The sequence below is a fragment of the Wasmannia auropunctata genome, unplaced genomic scaffold (assembly GCF_000956235.1).
Source record: "Wasmannia auropunctata unplaced genomic scaffold, wasmannia.A_1.0 LD336000.1, whole genome shotgun sequence".
In the NCBI taxonomy this organism is placed as follows: Eukaryota; Metazoa; Arthropoda; class Insecta; order Hymenoptera; family Formicidae; genus Wasmannia; species Wasmannia auropunctata.
Genome location: NW_012026890.1, coordinates 2,205,720 through 2,228,875, shown reverse-complemented (window position 1 = coordinate 2,228,875; position 23,156 = coordinate 2,205,720). Strand labels below are relative to the sequence as shown.

Sequence of the window (23,156 nt, the reverse complement as noted above, 5' to 3'; positions counted from 1 at the left end):
TTTAAATTGAATTGACATTCCGTATAGTGTTCGAAAGAGGATTTGTCTAAACACATACCTATTACCATTAAAAACTTATCGACATTATTTTACTGCAATATTTCTACCTCGTTTTCCTTTTGTCTCTCTTCTGTAGAACAATAATAAATGTAATCTGTTTTTGTCAAACATTTAATAGTAAATAAAATTTTGATAGGTATTTTTATTAGGTTTATGCTTTTCGGTATTTATTTGATAATTAATCATAGGCGATTTCTTCAGGATTTATTTCCTGTCAAAAGTTAAATTGGTTATGTTATAATTAATCACCATTTATGCTACTTTTACAATTATATTTTCCATATAAATATTAGGATGTATAACGCATTTGTATGCTACGCACACAAGTGTTTAATTTTTCAATTATTTATTAATAAATTTACAAACTAATTACAATATCGTCAAAAAAATTTATATTAAGAATTTATATCAACACATTAAATACGAGAAGCAAAGAATAAATTGCAACATTATAAAATAAGATTTTAAAATTGTATAAGATTCGATTTCTTTTTCTTTCAATTCTTACTAGAAAAGTTATATTATTTAATTTATTGATTCAAATGCAAAGTCGCCTCTCTTTTAATTAATAATTTATCTATTTTTGATTTATTATATCCTTTGATCCGTAAAAATCAATATGTCAATATATAAATTTTAATGACACTGTATCGCTGCGTTTTAATGATAAAGTTTTTAAAATCTTATTTTATAATGTTGCAATTTATTCTTTGCTTCTCGTATTTAATGTGTTGATATAAATTCTTAATATAAATTTTTTTGACGATATTGTAATTAGTTTGTAAATTTATTAATAAATAATTGAAAAATTAAACACTTGTGTGCGTAGCATACAAATGCGTTATACATCCTAATATTTATATGGAAAATATATATTTTTCCTGCGCAATTAAACACGTATAATTCATCGTCTATTCCCTTAAAATATTGTCATTATCTAAAGAAATATTGATTGCTCTTGTGTCTTTGTTTCTGCAAATTTAATTAATTTGTGCTTATTATCTGTCAAGTTATTTCATATCTCAAATTTAGCAACTTTCTCGAAAATTGATATTAAATTTATAAAAGTTATTTACATTAGTAAAATTCAATATAGCAATTATGCAATTTAAAGTAAAAAGAAATAATAAAAATCATAAAACAATTTAGAAACAATGTGAATTGTATCTTACGAAATTCAATTTTGATAACATTTGTTTTAAGATACAATATCGAACATATTTGTAAATATGTAAACTGCGCATGTTAATAAATTTTTCCATTATATTTAAAGTATAAATTTGAGATAAAATTAAATATAACAGAAAATAAATTAAATTTTTTAAAAACAAACTGAAAATTTTCAATTTTTTATAGATTTGTATCAATACATTTGTGCATGGAAATCTTATTTATTGCAATTTTAATTTGGTTATAAAACGATATAATAACTAAGTTGTAAAACAATGTATGTAAGTGTGAATATAACTTTCTATAAATTAATATTGTATTATTTGATAAACTGTGTTACTTGATTACACACTGTACATATCCATACATTACTACATATCATTATTACAGAAAGAATGATTTCGTTGAAATATCCAATAATTTAGTTAAATACAGAATAGAAAATAATTTTATTGGACTATCAAATTTTTTATGTAAGATGCTCAAACTGGTTAAGAGAATGTCAAAATTTTTTGCAGCATTGCTTATCATGCTTGAATTTCTTACATAATTATTTTAATGATTAAACAAAATTATTTTCAAAATATGTATCCAGTTAAATTTTTAGATACTTCAACAAAATCGTTCTTCCGTATAATGTGTATAATATGTATAATATAATATGTATATAATATCTATGACGTCTATGTGTACAATCTCAATATATATAGTCTGTATGTGCGATCTCGTGAAGCAATTTAATCGGCAAATCGACATCAGCAAGTTTAACCTCGGTTAATTTTAAATATCTAATTAAATCGAAGTATGTTCTGTTACTGAATAATGGTCCGTATTAAATAATTAAATCAAAGTACGTTCTGTTATTGAATAATGGTCCGTATTCAGAACGCATTTATAACAATGATAACGCCAAATCCTATAGAATTTCATACTTGTTTGTGCGCCAACGCATTCTAAATACAAACCATTGTGTTTAATTTAAAATAAGTTAGCTTTATAATTTGTAGTACGTTTTAAGAATTTCTATGTGGTGTAACGAAATAACGATACAAATAAAATACAAAATCATTTTTTAAATTATTAACAATCTTACGGTATGTGTATTTTTATGTTAAATACATATCTTCAATCATTTAATTTATTGATTTAGATTTTATTCAATTTAGAATAAAATTTACGGTGACAAAGTTATACGCATGTATACATATAAGCAGTGACTAACAATAACTAGTTTCATTGAAATTATTAACTATTTGTATTATTTACTGATTAATTTAACTAAATTTTTTTCTAGAGCGGGTCTTTTTTCAAGTTATAAATAGTTTTATATATATTGGAGAGTTCTGTCATTAGCATCGTTTGAAATATGTATAATATATTACTATTTCTTTTATATAGAAGAATTATAACGGCTTTTCAAGCTATAAAATCCCTATAATTGTAGAAGAGCTTATTACAGCCTAAACATAATTGTTAGTGAGTAATTATTTCTCAGTGGTTTTTTACTGATTTTCTTTTTAAAAAATTAATTTAGGATTAAATTTTTTAAAGAGTAAAACAAATTTTCTTTAGAATATATTTCTACAACTTCGTAATTTAATTGTCATTGGAAAGAGTATCTAAAACAAATTAAAATATTTGATATTTTTGCAATTATCATCTCAAAGATCATTAATAATATAAATAATTTAACATCCTTATGATTATAATTTGAACTCTCAGTGAAATATTCACATACCAAACGACTAATTTCTGGTTTTATTTTGCTCGTCATGACCTATACACATTTTGTTTGTCAGGAAGTGTGTTATGATTAAGTTGACTTGATAATAACAGTTTTATAGCTGTACGAATAATATTTTTTTAGTGGATCCTTCGGGGCCCCAAGCTCAGAATGAAATTTTATCAAAATTGAAAAGAAACTAGTTAATCGTGCTATTTTAGAAAATATTATTAAACCTATGATTACAAGAAGTTTTATCATAAAATCGAAGAATTATTTATGATTTAAACGTCTAAAAATAGGTTCTTTTATTTTTTCATAAATTCCATTATTAAAAATTAATGGCATAATTACGAAAGAACTGTATTATTGTAAAAATTTCAAACAAAATTATTTCAAAGAATCTTATATAGAATAATCTATTCTAAGCCCATATAAAGTTAATTTAATAATTTATATAAATGCAGAAAGCTCTTAATAATATAAAATATAAAATATATCTCAAAGTAATGTTACTTTTATTACTTTCTGAATATCTAGATTATTCTTCCCTAACATCATACTTGGAATCTTTTTCTCTTACTTTCAGCTAATTAGAGAATATTAATATCCTATTAGTAGAAAAGTTGGGGGGAGGGGAAGCATCAATGTGCACCAGGCACTACTAATGCTAAGATCAGCCCTGATTGGCACTGAAGCTATAAAGCCTTCAGGTGAGTGCCGAAATAGATATTTGTATTGTGGACGTCGATGTGTGTACATCGCTTGTGAACGAAAGTCACTTTCAACAAATTCTTCAAACAGAAAAGAATATCAATCTTCGTTTTAACACCAGATTTCTGTTAAACGTCTAATAAAACTGTGAAAAAGAGTTCGAAAATCGTATCAATATCTATTCGATAATGGAGGTGAGTGGAATGCGTTATTAAATTTTATTCTGTTTCAAAGATATTCTTTATAATAATTTGGATTTCAAAAAATAAAATAAATTTTGTGTCATGGTTTGTTGGATTTTCAAAATCGAAATAAGAAATTCTTAAAGTATACGACGCTGAACATTTTTAATACGCGCAATAATCGTTTACGAACGTTAATTACATTATCTAAAAATCCTGCAATTGCTCAGCCCATCCTTTATCCTGGTTATCCTGTATACACAGTGGCTACCAAAATCCCATTCGGACTCTGTCGAATATAACGTGCGGGAGCGCGGTCAGACTCCAGGAATTCCTCCTTGGCCATACATCCCTTCCAATAAGCCGGCATCGGAACGCGGAGCCCCGCATCCCCTTCAGAATATTGATTAACCATCATTTTCAGATGACGCCTACGTTCCGTTGGGTGTTCCTGCTGGCGATGGTGGGCCGCGCCGCGAGCGTGCCAAGGCCTCTCATGGTCGACGCTTGCGCCCTGCTCTGCAATCCCGGGGCAGAGACTGAATCCGAGCGAGAGCGGGATCCAGTACTATTTCCCCGATATCCCAAGGTAAACTGCTAGCTTGAGACAACCAGCAACCAGCACCAGGCATGGATTATTGCCAGCACCTGCTTAAAACTGTGTTCATACGAGTTGACAATCCCCTTGGAAGTCAACTGTTTTGCTCTGAGATCGTCCCTCCAAGCGAAGTTAGGATGTTACTGTGAAGCTTTAACACCCTTAAGTCCGAACACTATGCGCCTTCACGAAAGCTGGAGACTCAACTTTCTGATAAAGGAATTGGCGAGCGATATCTTGACTGTGATTCTCAAATCGAAAGCCGATACATTCATTCTATGCGAGATCCACAATGAAGTTTTCAAGGAAGAGATTGCAAAGGGAACATTCTGGGGAACAGAAAATATGACAATGGACTGTATAACAAAAAAAAATAACGTTACTTCGACTTCGGACGAAGGAGGACGTAGCAAACGAGAGGTTGATCACGAACCGGAATGGAAACCAGAGGAATGGAAGGAGGTAATGGAACCAACGGTGGAAACGGTAGCAGAAGAAACCGAACCAGAAACAACGGATTCTAAGAAGCAGGATGAGAGGAAATGTTTCGAGCAGCAAATAAAGGAGAAGCTGAAGTTCCTGCAATCCGACAAGATCGATGAACAACATTCCTCCATGGATCCACAGAGCTCGAAAGACAGTGATAGTGAGCAAGCAATACGAGAGGCGAATCGATGGTGCGAAAGTGTATGCAAATTAGAAGAAAGAGTTAAAAAATCGTCAAGATGTAAATGTGAAGAGATCAGTTAAAAAGTTAAACAATTAAAAAAATGCATGAATAAAAAGACAGGCAGGAAAGAGTTCGTGTGGAAAAACATAATTTTACATATCTCACATATTAATCGGTCTCTAGTCAATCTATTATGTTAGAAGTGTCTCATCGTAATCCGGGAGACGTAAAATAGAAATAATCTAAAGAATATATGATTTTCTTTCCTACTTCTGTTATTCAAATTGATTTTTATCGCGACGATTTAACATATAATAACAATTGTAAAACGCAAGAGAAGTTAACAAATTATGATTGATGGAACTAACAAATTGTTATCTATTGTAACATTTTATAATATGCGTAATTATAATAATTACGTTATATTATCGATAGATTGTGATAATTCAAGCGCTATGAAACTATTAATTCGCTATTTCATATATGTTCCACTTATAAACAGATTTGTATTTGCTCCTAATAGTTTTAATATACGCGAATCTTTTTATATGCGATTTGTATTCTTCTATTTTTTATATTCTTATTTATATTCATATTTATATCTTTATACTTTGTATTTATATTTACTAGTCGATTTTTACTTACATTTCCATATAGTCCGTACGAAACGTTTATCGAAAAGTATAAAAACGAAATAAATTACAGAAAAAATTCTGGGAAAATCATTACAAACTTGATGTGTATTAATATAATTGCAATAATATAATTAAAGACTATTAAGTTAATGATTATGATAAACGATAAGATTTTTCAATTGTAATGTTTAATATTGTAACCGCTTTAGGCTTAAGAGATTTCTACACAGGTCCAGTTCACACGATTGCGTTATATATTCTGTTTTGATTTAGGAAACGATAGAATTTTCACCGAACAATTCCTTCAAGTATTTCAGATATCTACTTTTCCAAAGAAATCTAATTATACAATAAAACATGATCAAAATGAATATAAATAATTAAACGCATTTGATTTAATTATCACAACGTGTTAAGAAACAATTAAAAATGAAAATATTGAAAATTCTAAAAAAATTACGTTTTCATGAAATTACATCCTATAATACATCAAGACATTGCCTCTTTATCGTATTGCGTACAATACGTAAACAAAAATGTTTGTCTATATATTTTATATTTTGCATGTATTTGTTTCTTAAAAATATCCTAATAGACAATTTATCATATCGATACTTTCTTTAACAATAATTATAAATAAAAATAGATAATTGCTCTTAATATAGATAATCGTTGCTAAACTGTAAAAATTTAAATTTAGTAAATTCAATAAGTCTTAATTAACTCGTATAAATTTATTAATTACATATAAAAATTATTATTCTTCATTAAAGTAAATTGATTATATTTACAAATGCGTTTATGACGAGACGTAAAGTTTGATCGAAAGACTTGCGACGTGTGAGCAGGACATTGATGTGTGATATGTGTATTATGCAATAAATTCTATTTATATGCGCGCACGATATGCACGGGCATTCTCGCGCTAATTATAGTTTACCTAAAGCAACCAATAATTTTATACAACGATAGAATATATTCAATAAGTAAATAAGCGAACGAAACAAAATCCATGTCTTCCACTTTGTAGTTAAATTATTATTCTTCGGCAATCGGCTTCATATGATATATTGTATAAACGATAAATGTATACTGATAAAGAGCGCAGGTAGCTTATACTTGTTGTTTAGTACGATAAGGGATATCTTGGCCGGCATCAATACGTCGTCGATCGCCATCGATTGCTTCCGATTGTCGGAAAAATATTAAATCTTGTAAAACAATCAATAAATTATATTGATCATAGTAATCGATATAATCGACGATGTGTTTGTTTACATCGTGCCAAATTCAGAAGAAAAAGTTGTGACGCGACAATAAGACGTAGACTTTAGTATGCCTATACGATGTACTTTCAATCGTATCGCGCTCTCGGTTATCAATCGATAAACACAAAGCACATTTTGATTCTATGAATCTTTTAACACAGCAGACGAATCATGTCTGCATTTGCAACAGAACGAGAGAACAATGGTTAAACAGAGAATTACTTGTTGTGTGCCTAGGAAGAATTATAATTGTAATTTAATTATGTACATATAAGAAATATATTTGAAAATCGGTCGATTGTCGAGAGCGTGATTAAATTTGGCTCTAATATAATTTATTAACTTACATTAACGTATATATAATTATTTAAATTACTTAATTGTATATACATACACATATATGTATATACATATGTATATTTAAGAAATTTAAATATATGTATATATATATATATAAATTATATTCATATAAATATTCGTATTACTCAACATGTATATCGTAACGTAAAAGAAAGCATATGATGCTAAATATCAAATTTCTCTCATGTATTTATCCATAATTTATAATTACGCGCTCTGTAACAATCGCTCTTTGTAATTGACATTCGATATACAAGCGAAACATTATTATTTTAAAAGATTTTTAAAGCTAAATAAAGTAACTCCTTAAAATATTCTATCATGAAAACTCATACCGGCAATTCAACTTCTTTTAACAGTAAACCTTCTAAACCTATATGTACTCTATTTCAAGATTGTAAATTAATTATGTATACAGATGTACAGATCGGAAAAGTTTAATACATATTATATACTTAGTTACACATTAATAAAAACAATGTTTATAGCAATAAAAATTCTTTAATTATCTTAGTATTGTTACCTTTTTAATAAAAATTAAAATGTCTTGTAAATAATGGTAATATAACAAACTTGCGATATTTTTAATTTAATAAATAATTTTTTTAAATATTTTAAAAATATACTGGAAATATTGATTACTGTATCATACGCTGAAAGTGTAGCAAAGTCTTTTATCGACCAATAGCGATGGGAGTACTCAGAGAAAGTAATAGTGCCGATATCTTATCGATGACGAAGGGTAAGTCTCAGAGTTTCAAATTATTATATGTATAGACTTCGAAAAGAAATATCATCAACAATAGATATAGATACTATTTTAACAACAATAGATACTATTTTAATACCACTTATTGATAATATTTTAAACATTTAAAGAAAGAACATTTATCTATCTTTACTTATCAATAAATATTTTACTCTTTTTATCAAAATTATATACTAGTAGATAAGTATTTGAATAATAGTTGAAACAGTTCGCAATGAAAAATTACTTTATATATTTTTCCTTTAGCTTACATTATATTAGACATAGATATTAAAAAGACTAATATAAAGTTACTAGAGAATTATTTCATTAATAATCATATTTAAAAAATTTTTTATTTCTTATAATAAAATAAAATCATAAAACTAAATCTATTAATAATGTATTTTACAATAAAGTATTTTAATACAATTGTTTAACAGAAACAATGTTAAAAATTGATATTGATCTTAAACCGTATTAGTTTTATTACAATTTTCGATATATAGTCTGTATGCTGCGTCCGAAACAATCTTTATTTCCCTGAAGTAAAAGGCAATCAGGACGGTCTTCAATTACATTACACTTTCTGATAGCTTATTATCTTTTTCACACACTACATCCTTAGAGCATAGGCTACTCTCTTATAAAAGCCGATTCAACCCTCGAAGATGCATCAGTCGAGTACTGTCTCTTGGATACACCGCCCCGTTCATTCAGGTGAAAGCATTACGTATTTTTAATTACAATAACTATATAAATAAATGTAAGTATATGTATTGTGACGGACGTTGTCGCAGTATTTAATGTCTCTTCTTATTATTTCCACGTTATATATTTCTTTCTTCTATGTATATACATAGAATTTCATAAACTCTTAAGCGAATCTATCTTTCCGCTAAAATATTTCTGATTTCAATAACTTCTCAATTTCATAGAGCGACTTTATGTAATATTTTTACATACAAACTGGTCATCGTCAGTTATTACGAATTTTTATATTTCACGGCAAATCAATATCCTCTTGGACGAACTCACGACGTTACTTGCAAATAATGTAGGTCGACTGCGTTTGATAGAGACATTTGTCTTCGAGTCGTTTCCCCGAGTATAAAAGCTCACAGCTTTTGCGCCGCTCGTAACATTCAGTGACCGACAATCTTCTAAGGATCAAGTTCTTTTCGTTCGCCTAAAAGAGAGTAAGCGTTTTTGTTTTATATTGAAATTTATTAATTGAATTTTTTTGAAATTCATTATTGCTTACTTTCAATTATTACCAAACCGATAATGATTTATTAAATTTATTCTATGACAATAAAACAAAATGAAATAATAATTATCAAAAATTGTCGTTATAAATGATCAATAAATTCTTTACCTTCTGTTTCAGACGAAAATAGATCAACGCGCCGACATGGTTTCCATTCGTCTTATTCTGGCTCTCGCTGGTATCATGGTAGCCTTTGTCATCAGCACAAATGCTGCCTACAAACCAATCAAACCACCCTTTAACGGTAGCATATTTGGCAAACGATCTAACACTGTGACTGGTAAGTACAAGATTTGCATTCATATCTTTATAGAATACTCATAAAGCAATTTAATTTGATAAAAAGGGGGACAATCTTAAAGCTTACATTTAACATAAATAGATAAAACTAACTCCATCTGTCAAATATAGTTTACATTAGAATATATTAGTTAATATAATTTTATTATATAGCATATTCTTTTATAAAACTTACCTAAAATACATCGATTTCTCTGCTTTAAACTTTCATTTGGTATGTTCTATAATTTTTAGATATTAAAAATTATTTGAAGAATTTTATCATTCTTAAAATATTGTTTGCTCAAAAATGATTGCAATTTATATAATTTCTTTGCGCTAATTTCTATATTCGTCAGACTGATTGTTTTTTATTATCTCTCAAAAAGATAATCAATAAATTATTTTCTTTTTCAGATGAAGTTGCCAATCGTGCTCTGTCAGCCATTTGCGAGGCCGCCAGCGAAACCTGCTCCGCTTGGCTGTCTCACCAAGAATCCAACTGAAGATGAAAAACCGACCGAGATAATCCACGATTCTCGCCGACTGATCAACTCACGAAACAATGTAACTAACCGAACTTGTAAAACACCCGCAATCATGCACTTGAAAGTTCGCCACATTGTCTTCTATCAATAATCGTTACATTATGCAAAAATTACCACGTCATATCTAATCGTACCTTTATATCTAAACAATATTATAATTACAGATGGTTTAAGCTTCCATCTAGCTTTGGTTATCAGAAGCATCCCGAATAAAGTATTATGATTTCAAGAGCTGATTAATATTATTTTAATTATATTTTCACCTCCTTTCTCTCATTACATAAAAATAAAAGTGTCTATTAATATCCACTTTATAATACTAACTACTCATTTTTATTTTAGTTATTATATAGTAAGAATGCGACAATTTTTTAAACAATTACGTAATAAAAAAAATTACCACGCACGCGATTATCCAAAATATTTAAAGTAATCTAATGTCTGAAATAATAAAATATATATTTAACAAAATGTTTAATTGAGTAATTTGAATAATTAAAAGAGTTCATTGAAACTCGATTAAATGTTATATTAGAAGCAATTTGATATGGAAAGCACGTGCCGTTCACCTGCCTGGATAAGGGTTATAGTCTATTGTCTACGGCCGAAAAAATCAATACGTAGCAACCGAAAAAGTATTGACATATATGTAATTTTATCGTTTTATAAACAAGTTATTTTATACTTAAATTATACATGAATATTCTACTTGCAAACATTCAAGTGCAATAATAAAATCGTATTAATAAAAAAAGACATTTTGCTCATACAATATTAGATTTTATTTTCAAATATTCACAGTAATAATAATATTCTGCAGTAAATCGATTGCATTTTATACTAAATATATAGTATAAAAAGTTTTTTTTTAAGAATTAGTTTAGAATTTACATCAAATTAAAGTATAAAATATTTCATTGTGGACGATAAATCTTCTGCTGATAAAAGCCGGTCGAGAAATTTATTCTCAATACTGTTAAAGACACGTTGGACGTTGGTGTTAATTTACAAGACGTACATGAACTAAATATTTAATTACTCTTTAATCAAGTATAAATACGCTGAGCCTGATGGAGTTAAGCTCACTGCACTCATTTTACTTTCAGGTAAGAATATTATTTGTTTTTATATGCTGTGTAATCGAAATCTACCTTTTTATTAAATTCAGATTTTTACAAAAAATTCGTAGTTCTGAATTTTATATCTCTGTGACATTAAATTCAAATCAATATCTTTCTCGTGGTTTTCAGATAGAAAAGTAAATGTCATATCTCTGAATATATAATATAGCTTTTTACGGAATTTTAAAGCAAACAGTTTAGCAAACGGTGGTTAAAATAGATATTTTTATTCATAATTAAAACAACTGGTATTATATATTAATCAAAACTATTTAAAAAAAACTTATTTTCAGAGTCAAGATTATTTATTTTCAATATCGTTATTTCTTTCTTTCTCTTTTCTTTTCTCTCTCACTCTCTCTCTCTCTTTCTCTCGAAGAGATTAAATATCCACATACAGAACTTTCAAGCAATTTTTCGCACCGAAGGCGTTATTGATCTTGCGTTGCAGGTGATATCCGAAATTCTCTTTATTTATTTCTACTCATGCAATTGCATGGTGTCCAACATTTCCGGAAACGTTCTACGCATCAATTCTACAGAATGCATTTTACTTGCGCGGGCGCGCGGTTGAATATTTCCTTCGTGCGTGTTACGCGAACGAGGACAAACAGTTCTCGGCGTGATTCAAATGTGATGGGGTTTCACGACGTGCAAACTTCCCGTCGATTCTCCATCGCCCACAATTCTCGAGCACTCCTCGGTCCACTCTTCGCGATAATGGAAGAAGCCGTACGTACGTGAAAAATCGCTCAGTGTTCGTCGAACACCCGCGAGACGCGCATTCTTCCCGCGAGAATCGGTAGAAATATTTTCTATGGCAGTCACTTACGCGTTGACCGTGATCGAGAATGCCACGTCGACTGACGCACGTTCATCCACCGAAATAATTGTTGCAACTGACTCTAAGGCGTGTAATCAGTGTGATGTGCTGCTTAAAGTGTGAAGTTGCTCTCGAAAACTGAACTGTGCTTGATTTATTACAGACACTGAAAAACTGCGATATTTTCGAGATGATGCTGCAGAGGGTTCATCCTCGTCAAATCGGAGGTGTTTTCTTTAACGGTAAATAGCATCTTTTCATGTTATATTTGTTATTGTTATACATGTTATTACATCTACAAAGAGATGATATATGTTTTGTAGTTATTTAAATATAATACATCTAAAGAATAATGCTTTGTCTTAAATGCTTAAAACATTCAACATTGTTTTTTTTCGTAACGTTTCAGCTTTTCTCATTGGAATCGTCATATTATTGATCTGTCAAAATACCACAATTGCGGAGGAAGTACCAGCTTTTTTCCTGAAAATAGCAAAAGTACCTACGTTGCCCAGGGTAGGTCGAAGCGGAAGATTTGAAGATTTCTTTTACAAAGCTGAGAAGAATATACCTCGAATTGGTAGAAGCAGTCAACAGGTATCTTATTATTGGGCTACTAACATAATTATCTGTTTTTCGTATCATTGTATATATTTTAAAGATTTTACTTATATAATAATTATACTAAATAATTCCTGAATTGCATTCTTGAAGTCAACCAATCCTATGTCGCTGCAAGACGAACAGGAAATTTACTCTGGTTTAACTAAAAGACGCATAGATTATCCTTCAAAAGGTTAGAGATTTTAATATATTTTTTCGTATTATTCTAACTGAATAATCCTGTAATGCCTTGTTTTTTTAATTAAAATTATATATAATTTGTCTAATTTAAAATCCTTGTTTTTTTGTTGTCAGTTGAAGAATGGACCTGGCAGAACTTTCCACTAGCAATTGAAGGTCCAAGAGATTTATGGCGAGCATTAGCTGGATATTCGAGGGATGGTGACGAGTAAGTTTTATAAAACCACATTTTGTGAAAAAATGTTTGCTAATTGATATAATTTGATGTTTAAAAAATATTACAGCCTATTGAAATATACATATATACATTTATGCATATATGTATATTTATCTAATGGTTTATATGAGATTGATATAATTATTAGAAATATAGAATCTTACAAAAACTATTATCTCACATAATTATTTCAACATATTTTTGATAAAGAATATTTGTCGATAATTAATAATTATTTAATTAATTCAAGTATCGAGAATGAAGTGTGGCAGAGAAAGAAGAGAACCGGAACTGAATCAGCAACCACACAAGAAAAATAGCAAAAACGTAAAATTCTTCGCTTCGGAAAATTTAAATATCATACGGCTTTTACTGTTATTTGGTGATGGGAAATAATTAAAATAATAAATGCGTAAATATAAAGTGATTTTGCGCCTTTCATCCTTTTTCAATTTTTTTGCGCTGAAAATTTGAAAGTCTCAATAAATAATCAACTTTCTAAATAAAGACTTAATTTGTTTTAAATGACAATAATGTACAATGTATTAGCAAAATTTGACAATTTGTAGGAAATATAGTATTATCCAGAATGACCAGAATACAGATTAATAATATTGTATATTTCATAATCAAACAATTTTAATGGTTGTTCTTATCAATGTTCGAATATTTATCGGAAGACAATAAAATCTGAAAAATTTAATTTCTCCTTCTCTTGTTCCTAATATCCCGAATTAAAAAGCCTTCAGTAATAACTTTATTATAATTAATAACGTAGTAGATACTGCTTTATATATCACTTTACGCATCACTAATATGTTATCGTCGTGCGAACAGACATTTTACTTCGAATATAATTAACATTTTTTATTTTATAATTACGTTTGACTGACAGAATCCACACCACATTAAGATTAAAACCTTCGCGAGTGTTTATGCATGCACTATTTATTTATTGTATTGTAATTAATTATGAATAAGAGATTGTTAATGAATAAATGATAAACGAAAATAAATAAATTATAAGAAATAATGAAGGAAAAAATATCTGCAATCCTGATACAATGATATACATATATGATATTCGTGTCTCAATAATTGTAAACTAATGTAAGCCAATAAATTTTCAAAGTCAGTAATTATGTTTGACAAATTCAAAATCATATAACAGATGATTCAAGATATTAATAGCAATTCGTAACAACAATCTGATCACACGTCTGATCTGCGAAGCGACAAACGCGAACGACTTTCCATCGATAGAAATTAATAGACTTTGTATGTTCAACGCGAAACCTATTCCTACGATATTATTGTCACTGATCTAGAGCTGTGTACTTACTTGGTACTTCCAGTATTAGGCTCGACGAGAATACGAGGTGTGTTTAATCTCAGTTAGTTTAATTCGAACTTTGATCGAATTCGTGCCTACCATCGATGAAAATGCAGCTCAGACGCTCGGCTGATAGAGTACGACGCAGAGTCGAAGTTCGCGGCGCACCATGTGCGCTACACACGCAGTAATTTCCACCCGCCGTACCCGCTACCTCTTCCCCATCACCTAGGCAGTAGGCACGCCGTGGACGGTCGACCGCGCGTCGTGCGGGTCGTGCCTCGCAGTGCCACGTACCCCCACTACCTGTAATACCTGCGCGCGCCGCCGCGCGGCCAACGGCGCGCGTGGCGTGACTGGGTCGCGTCGGCGCATTAGGCGCGTCGCAGGTAAACAACTCGCCGCGGGAAATGGTGCGACGTATTTATGTATTTCCTCTTTCGGCTTTCGCGGAATTTTGATGAAATAATCGCGCCGAAATTAAGCAGATCGTATGTTGCATCGAGTAGTGCGTACTCTCCGAGAATAACGAGTACCGGCGGGCGTCGCGCGTCGCGTCGCAGCAAACGACTCGCCGCGAGAAACGGTGCGACACAGCGTGTGTCTCCTCTTTTGCGGTATTGAATTTTGACGAAATAAAGCACAAATTAAGCACCGAGTCGCGCCGAGATTAAGCACACGCGTATGTTGCATTGCATACTCTCCGGGAATAACGAGTAACGATAATGCTGTGTAGAAACAGAGGCTCACACAGCACTAATATTATTTCGTCAATTTGCATCGCGAGTGTATCGTGTCTACTAAAGTGAGGTGCAGTTGACGTGAGACGAGATGCACGACACACAGAGATGCTACTGGACCGTTTACGATTGCTGTCGCAGATGCGGGAATTGCAGAGATGGAAGATGCATCGGACAACGAGAAACGTCGCGCAATGGTGAGTACTAAATTTCTACTTTAATCCGTTCTTTTTGGTTATGTACTTTCTCTCACTTTTTATTCAACAAATTTTCTTATTTCATGTATAAGGAAATATATATATATATCTCAGACAATGAGTGCAGAAGTATATATCATTAAGTAGTGTATATAATATATATGTATAATTTTATGTATAAAATCAAGCGGGAGCATCGCGACGCCAAGCATAACGTAAAAAAAGTCGAGTGATTCTGTGAGTACGACATTGTCGAGGCACCACCAGATTAGCTATATTTCGGATTTTTAATCTTATCAGATAGGATTCATAGAATGCAAATTGAGAAAGAATAGATTAAATTGTGCGTGCGGTAATTGAAATGTTCCTAACAATCGCATTGATTTCCAACGGTAAAAATCGACATAATTATGTATTGTCAATCTGATAATTTTGCATCTTACGCGTCGCAAATTTTTATTTATTATTTATATTGAGCTTTGCATATTCATGCTTGCGCAATTGTTATGCAAATATGTGAAATTAACATTTTCATATTTTCTATTTAACTTAATGTTTTTTCTTTTGCAATATGTGGATATATACGTATTTATATAATTTTTGTATACTTATATTTCTAAAATTAAATATATATCTATGTTTTTAAATAATTTTTGATATTACATTTATAAGCAAACCTTATAATTTTAGTCCAAAATTACGAAATATTAAAGCACTTATATAAAAATTTTTATTTACAATACATTTTAAAAATTATTTATTTTCATATAAATATCATCTATCGCGCTTTGATATTTCTACACATTTATATTTGCTACATTTATATGTCCACATAGGTATATTTGTCTTTTTATTCTATTATCTATATCTCTTTTTTCTCAACTAATATATATAATTTTATAGTGATTATTCTAATCATCCGAATCTTTAATAGAGTATTCTGTGTACAGCCGTGGACACATCGGTTGCGACACTTTTTGTAGGTTTCTAATATGTATTTAATATACATAAAATATGCTTTATAGATAACTAATAATATTTTGCAAATACGAACCACGATGTTACTATCTTTAGTCTAAAGATAGTATAACACCAATCGTGGTCTGCATTTGCAAAATATTAGTGCGTTTTGAAACCTATAAAAAAGAAAGTGTCGCAACCGATGTATCCATGACTGTACATATGTGACATTTCATATCTGATAAAGAAGAAAATTTCATGATTTAATTTTTATTACAATATCAATAAAAGAATATCAATAAAATATAGGTTGCTAAAAATTCCAAATATCGTTAACGACTTTATCAGCAGTCATCAACTGCGTAAAAGTGTTGAGCGACGTGCGTTAAAATCGTTTTCTGGTTTATCAATTGTTATCAATGGTTAGCATTTTATTTCCAAAAAAAGCGCGACAGATGATATTCAGATAAAAATTAATATTTTTTAAATATAATATAAATATAATTTTTATATAAGTACTTTTATATAAATAATAATATTTAGTTATTTTTTTAAACAATTTATTAACACGCACGCAAAATGTCTAATCATCAATTTTAACGCTTGAAAAGGTTCATACAGATAAGTTAATCAAAAACGATTAAAAGATATAAGTCATTACTTTTATCGTATTTATATTTGTGATAGATCATATATATTTTATTAATTTATCATTTTTTTTGTTATTTTATTAATATAAATCAATTCCAAATTATTTTAATAAAACATTAAAAGTATTTATTCAACTGCAACTGAATAATTAAGTATCGATTAGAATTATTAAAATAAAAATTTAATAGATATTATAATAAAATAATTTTAAAACTTTGAATAAATATTATTAGTATCTTTTTTCAAAATAAAGGGACTGACTTATACCTCTTTTTTGTTCGCCATTTCTTCATCGAAAGTTCGCATCTACATATACGAGATTATTATCATATTACGATACCGTTACAACAAATCATAATTTTTTATTACGCTTTGTTGTAATGATGTTACATTGAATATTAAGACAATATTTCTTCAGTATGATGTCTTAACATCTAACATATAGTATATATGTACTGAAATCCATAATTTAAGTTAAGAAATATATTTAATTAATTTAAGTAACATAAAGTTTTGCCAGAGAAACAGAAAGAAAGAGAGAGGCGGAAATCGAGAGATAAACAGACACACAGAGCAATGAAAATTAAATCGAACGATAGAGATTGATTTATTTATTTATTACTTACCAGTTTTCTCACCTATTTTATATTGCACAATTACAATATGTTATCTAAAACATACTTTTTTAGCTTCCGTTTAAATTTATCTCCTTTGCACTGTTTTATCTTGGGTGGTAAGGTGTTATACACTTCATAAAACGTACTTTCCTGCGCATTTTTAGTTTGAGAAATAAATATACACACATTATAATATAGACTCTGTTTTACAGACATAAACTGTAGCTTTTGCAGCATATTTTTCGCTTCGGTATTTATGTCACATTGTAATATAGCTCTCATGACCCGATTTTGCCCTTCTTGCAATCTCTCCATTTTACTCAGATTCTTATTTTTATATTTCTTATTTTTCTGTAATTTTTGCATGTTAAACAGTAATGTCGCAAAATGCTCAAAATAAGGTGCTATACTTGATTCGTAGATAATACACATAGTGTTAGGTGATACATAACTATTGATCCTATTTAAAATACTCATTTTTTCCCCTATCTTATTACTAATTATATGATTACAGTGATTTTCAAATTGCAGATTGTCATCAATAATTATATCAAGAAATTTTATTTCTTCTACACGCTCTATTTCAGTTCCATCTAAACACTTCAACACTATAACATCTTTTATTCGTGTTTGATATCTATCTTTAACTATCATAAATTTTGTTTTCTCTGTATTTATTTTTAACTTATTTACATTCATCCACGTTTCTACTTTATTAAATGCCGTATTCATTTTGTTCTCTAATTCCTTCCCATTTTCATCAGTCACATATATTAGCATATCATCTGCAAACATTTTTATATTGCATCCTTCTGGACATACTTTAATTATATCATTTATATATATTATAAATAATAAAGGTCCTAATACAGATCCCCGAGGTACTCCATATTCCGTGGTCAATAAATTTGACCATTCATTATTAAATCGAACCTGCTGTGTTCTTTTCTCAAAGTATGATTTTAACCATTCTAATACTTTCCCCCCAATTGCATATTGACATAATTTTTTAAATAATCTTTCCCTATCTATTGTTTCAAAAGCCCGTTTAAGATCAATGAAAATTACTCCTACCTTTTCTCTTTTAACTATTAGTCTCCATTCGTCAATGATGATTTGGATTGTTGTTTCATACGAATCATACAAATACTGTTTCCTAAAACTTGACTGATGCTCTGTTATAATATTGTTTTCTCCCAAATACCCTTCAATTTGTCTTTTTACTACTAACTCTAAAACTTCTTCAAATATTGATAACGTATTAATAGGTCTATATTCACTCGTTTTTTTCGCATTTTCTATTTTTGGAATCGGTATGATTGTGGATGTTTTCCACACTTCTGGACAACACCCTTCCCTTAAGGAAGTATTTATTATATCAACAAACTCTTCATTTATTTTATACCACACCTTTTGTAACACATCGCTAGTTATTTTCTCTTGTTTTATTACCTCTACCGTGCCTTTTTTATTTAGTAATCGCATAACAATCTTATTCAGATTCTCTACGTTAATTATCTCAAATTTATCCATTCCCTTATTTTTAATGACAACAGTTCTCACACATTCATCAATAGTCTCAATAATATCATCAGTAATCTTATTGCTGTTTATAGATTCTACTATAGTATTAATACTTTGGGTGTAATATAAATTAAATTTATCGGCTATATTGCATTCATAATATTTCTCGTTATCTGTTGGCTCATCTCTTACCATCTCTTTCAAAATTTTCCACATATTTGTAGGATTATCCTTATTACGATCTATCATATTTTCATAATATTTATTTTTCTTATTTAATTCATCTACGGAATTTTCTTCAATTGTAAATTGCAAATAATTTTGTTCCATATCATTACATCGCGCTTTTCCATATGCCTCATCTCTCAGATCCGCTTCTCTCATTTCATCTGATTGTAAGGACCATTTCTCCTCATTCCATATTGGAACTCTGATTTGTTTTATAGGTGCTATAATATTCAGCGCATCTATTATGTAATATACAAATTGTTCCGCTCTATCACTGATATTCAATCTGCGAATCTCCTCTAACTTATTAACCACTAATCCATGAAAAACGTCTACTTCAAATTGGCTATCCCTAACACTGTATTCTCTATATTTATTCTCAGATCTACTCGCATTCAATTTCACTTTTAACCACGCATGGTCCGCTATTTGAGATTCATAATCTACTTGCAATTCTACCTCCTTATTAGCAAAGACTAAATCTATTATTGTTTGTCTACCATTTATAATACGTGTTGGTCTATTAACATATTGTTTCATACCTAGGCTTAGCATTGTCGTTTTTAACGAGTTCGTATAAAAATTTTTCGAGTCCATAAAATTTATATTAAAGTCTCCAATTATCATAATACATTCTCCTTTTATTATTAATTTTTTTTCTAGCATCTCCTCTAGAAATTTTATAAACGTAGGATCAGTGTTAGATTGATTAGAGAGTTTGAACTTGGTTGGTGAACGGTAAAGTACCACTACAAAACCTTTATACACTTTATTTTTTACGTGTATCGCAGCAACACACCAGCATTTTGATTTTAAATCCGAAAATTCTTCCGTATGTATAATATCATCCCTAACGTATATAATAACTCCTCCTGAGTTTCCAGTTTCAAAATCTTGTCTAGTCGCGATAGTATAACCTGGTATATTCACTTTACTGTCTTTAATTTTTTTAGTCAATCTGGTCTCAGACAGCGCTATCAGCACAGGATTTTTCTTATTAACCTTATCTTGTACCTCGTCCTTATGTGTCGTCAAACTTTGCACATTTGTATATAGTATTAGGTTCTCTTCCTGTTGAATTTCAGTTTTAATAATGACATTTTCTTTATTTTTTTTTTCGGCTGCTTCACTGTAACTTCTTTGATCTTCTCCTATTAGCTCTTCCTGCTGAATCTCAAGTTTAATAATGACATTTTCTTTCTTCTTCTCTTTCGCTGCTTCACTGTAGCTTCTTTGATCTTCTCCTATTAGTCCATCAGTTCCTCCTTGCATTTTTCTTAAATCTTCCAATTCTTGTTTAATAAAAGGTTTTATTTCTCTTCGAATTATTTCTTTAATTATTTCGATGTCCTTCTTGCATTCTGTTTCATCCTTTCCCAATTCGTGCTTATTAGATCCTATCCCTTCTCGAATTATCATTTTAATTTCTCGAATTACTTCCATAATCATATTTTTAATTTCCTTCTTGCTTGCCGTTTCATCCTTAATTATTTCCTTCATATATTTCAGAAAGCAGTCTATCGTTGTATCAATTATACTCGATGATCCGCTCATAGCTAATGTTTCATTTCCATTGCTTGATATTGCAAACGATCCTGCAGATACTGTAGATCCTGTGGATTCTAGTTTGTCCTGGCTTCTCGTAGGTGTCGGTACCTTCTTCATGTCTGCTTCTTTAAGAGGTTCTACTAAAAATTTTTCAAATAATTAAACACATTACGTCATGCTTACTTATTGATGATTTATTTATACATTCAGGATGATAAAAAAGCTTCATGCATGTTTTATATGCTATCACAATGCTCTTTATTGCTTTCTTACATGCCAAGCATTCACGGAAAGAACGATTTTGTTGAAAGATCTAAAAATTTTGCTAAAAACAGATCTGAAAATAATTTTTATTAAATCATCAAAGTAATTTGTTGGAATGTTATATCTGATAAGCATTGCTATAAAACGTTTTGATATTTTAGCAATTATTTTGACTTTTGCACAAAATTATTTTGATTATTGAACAAAAATTTTTTTCAGATCTGGATTTAGCAAAAGTGTTCTTTCCATGTTGATATCGTTAATTAATATATTCGTCATCCATAATACTGATAGTTGTCGATTGCGAGGCTGATATTATCAGTACAACGATTCGTGAATTTTATTTTTTCCCACGTTAGCACTCTTATGCTCACCGTCTAATGTTTATACCTATCTTACGAGGTTTCTGCAGTGTCTCGCACAACAAATACTTTTTACGTTCACAAATTATCGTATTTAAGTTAGATAACACTTATAATTACCTTGTCTAAATCACTCTATGTTCATTAACTTTTTTATCACTTTCTCTCACTATTTCCTTATTTAAAATTGTTTCATTTACGAAACAATCTTTAACACGTCTATATGTTCAGAGAAATAGAGAGAAAGAGAGAGAGAGAGAAAGAGATAAAAAATGTGCCACGTCGCATGCAAGAGAGGAGGAGGCACGGAGTATGAAAAGTACGTATGATTTATTGAGGCCGGGAGTACATGAAATGTATAAGAGCATAAGCATAGCATAAAACCGTTAGACTAATGAGCATGGAGCGTAAAGTCGCCGTACTGATTTACATAAGGTTCTCATTGGTTCAGCGGTCTTATACTATTTTTTTATGCTCTTTTATGTATTTCATGTGCTCCCGGCCTAACGCTAACGTGCGTCGCAGGCGCGCGTTCAGTTAAAATCGCGACAGGATTAAATTCAACCGACGATATTCTACGTATTCTTGCCGAACCGTAACAAGTAACGACAATAATTATTCTGTGTTGATTGTATATATTAATTCTCATCGAAAGAGATAATCTCGTGAGTCACTCTTTTCTTGCCATTCAGGTCGGATGCGCGATCGCTTACGATTCTTTTGCGCGAGGTTATCTAACATGTCAGATATGTGTAATCCGTTCTGAGATATAACTATATAAATTGTTCTTTGATTATTTTTATTACAAATTTAATTTGAATACAAAATAATCTATAACGAATTAACAAATAATATGTTATCTGTAAAGATTACTAAAAATTATTTGATATCTGTTAAATTATTTAATTTAATCTAATCAATGCTATTATGTTTTTGTTGCAGATTTGAGTGTAGAACGTGGTCAGCGATATCGGTGAGTACAATTTAAGGTATAGGTGATGGTTTTTCTCCCCCCTGAAATCGTTAATTATTTCTCATCAATGCGATTTATTTCGCTTTTAGATTTTTGTAGATGGAAACTTTAATTGCATAGAAAACATTGAACAAAAAAGATATATAAGTCAGTCCCATCACTTTCATCAAAAAAAGATACTTGCTAAAAATACTTATTAATATAATTATCAAGTATTATAACAAACGAGCGATGTATGACATCTACTTACTTACATCCGAATCGTTCGGTACGACGATGCTCGGTTCTCTTTCATTCTTCTGATAAGAAAATCAATGATAAATTATATTTCTTTTTTATTCATTCGGCACAGCCTGATACGATGTCTTGCGATCGAGAATGAATTATCATAATACAATAATCGCAGTACTGTGTAACTTAGACACTCCCAAAATGAATTGACATATTATAGCTTTCTTATTTAAATTCGACCGCCGAGAGATTTAAACGTCGATAACTTCATACCGACTTCATACCGCGCGGATACAACAATGAGCGAACCATTCAAAGTATGTATGTATATACATACA

At 30.0% G+C, this 23,156-nt stretch overlaps 3 protein-coding genes and 1 pseudogene across 4 annotated transcripts; 3 read left to right on the top strand and 1 right to left on the bottom strand.

The window, feature by feature from the left end:
* Positions 1–3,684: 3,684 nt before the first annotated feature.
* Positions 3,685–6,129, top strand: LOC105453332 (annotated as a pseudogene).
* A 2,475-nt stretch (positions 6,130–8,604) lies between these two features.
* On the top strand, positions 8,605–10,461 carry LOC105453331 (FMRFamide-related neuropeptides). Its single transcript, XM_011695174.1, has 3 exons — positions 8,605–8,848; positions 9,519–9,678; positions 10,095–10,461. Exons 2-3 carry the CDS (start codon positions 9,543–9,545, stop codon positions 10,181–10,183), a joined length of 225 nt encoding a protein of 74 aa, XP_011693476.1. The 5' UTR covers positions 8,605–8,848; positions 9,519–9,542; the 3' UTR covers positions 10,184–10,461.
* Positions 10,462–11,280: 819 nt separating this feature from the next.
* Positions 11,281–13,893, top strand: LOC105453330. Its single transcript, XM_011695173.1, has 6 exons — positions 11,281–11,331; positions 12,333–12,411; positions 12,579–12,766; positions 12,884–12,965; positions 13,088–13,181; positions 13,441–13,893. The coding sequence occupies exons 1-6, from the start codon at positions 11,296–11,298 to the stop codon at positions 13,508–13,510; spliced, it is 549 nt and encodes a 182-aa protein (XP_011693475.1). The 5' UTR covers positions 11,281–11,295; the 3' UTR covers positions 13,511–13,893.
* Positions 13,894–17,662: 3,769 nt separating this feature from the next.
* On the bottom strand, positions 17,663–21,889 carry LOC105453329. 2 transcript variants are annotated; one of them, XM_011695171.1, is made up of 2 exons: positions 21,735–21,889; positions 17,663–21,128 (listed from the first exon to the last, which is right to left on the bottom strand). In XM_011695171.1, the coding sequence occupies exon 2, from the start codon at positions 21,103–21,105 to the stop codon at positions 17,728–17,730; it is 3,378 nt and encodes a 1,125-aa protein (XP_011693473.1). In that variant the 5' UTR covers positions 21,106–21,128; positions 21,735–21,889; the 3' UTR covers positions 17,663–17,727. The 2 variants fall into 2 exon arrangements, with proteins under 2 accessions (XP_011693473.1, XP_011693474.1); XM_011695172.1 differs by having other exon boundaries at positions 17,663–21,125.
* Positions 21,890–23,156: the final 1,267 nt, after the last annotated feature.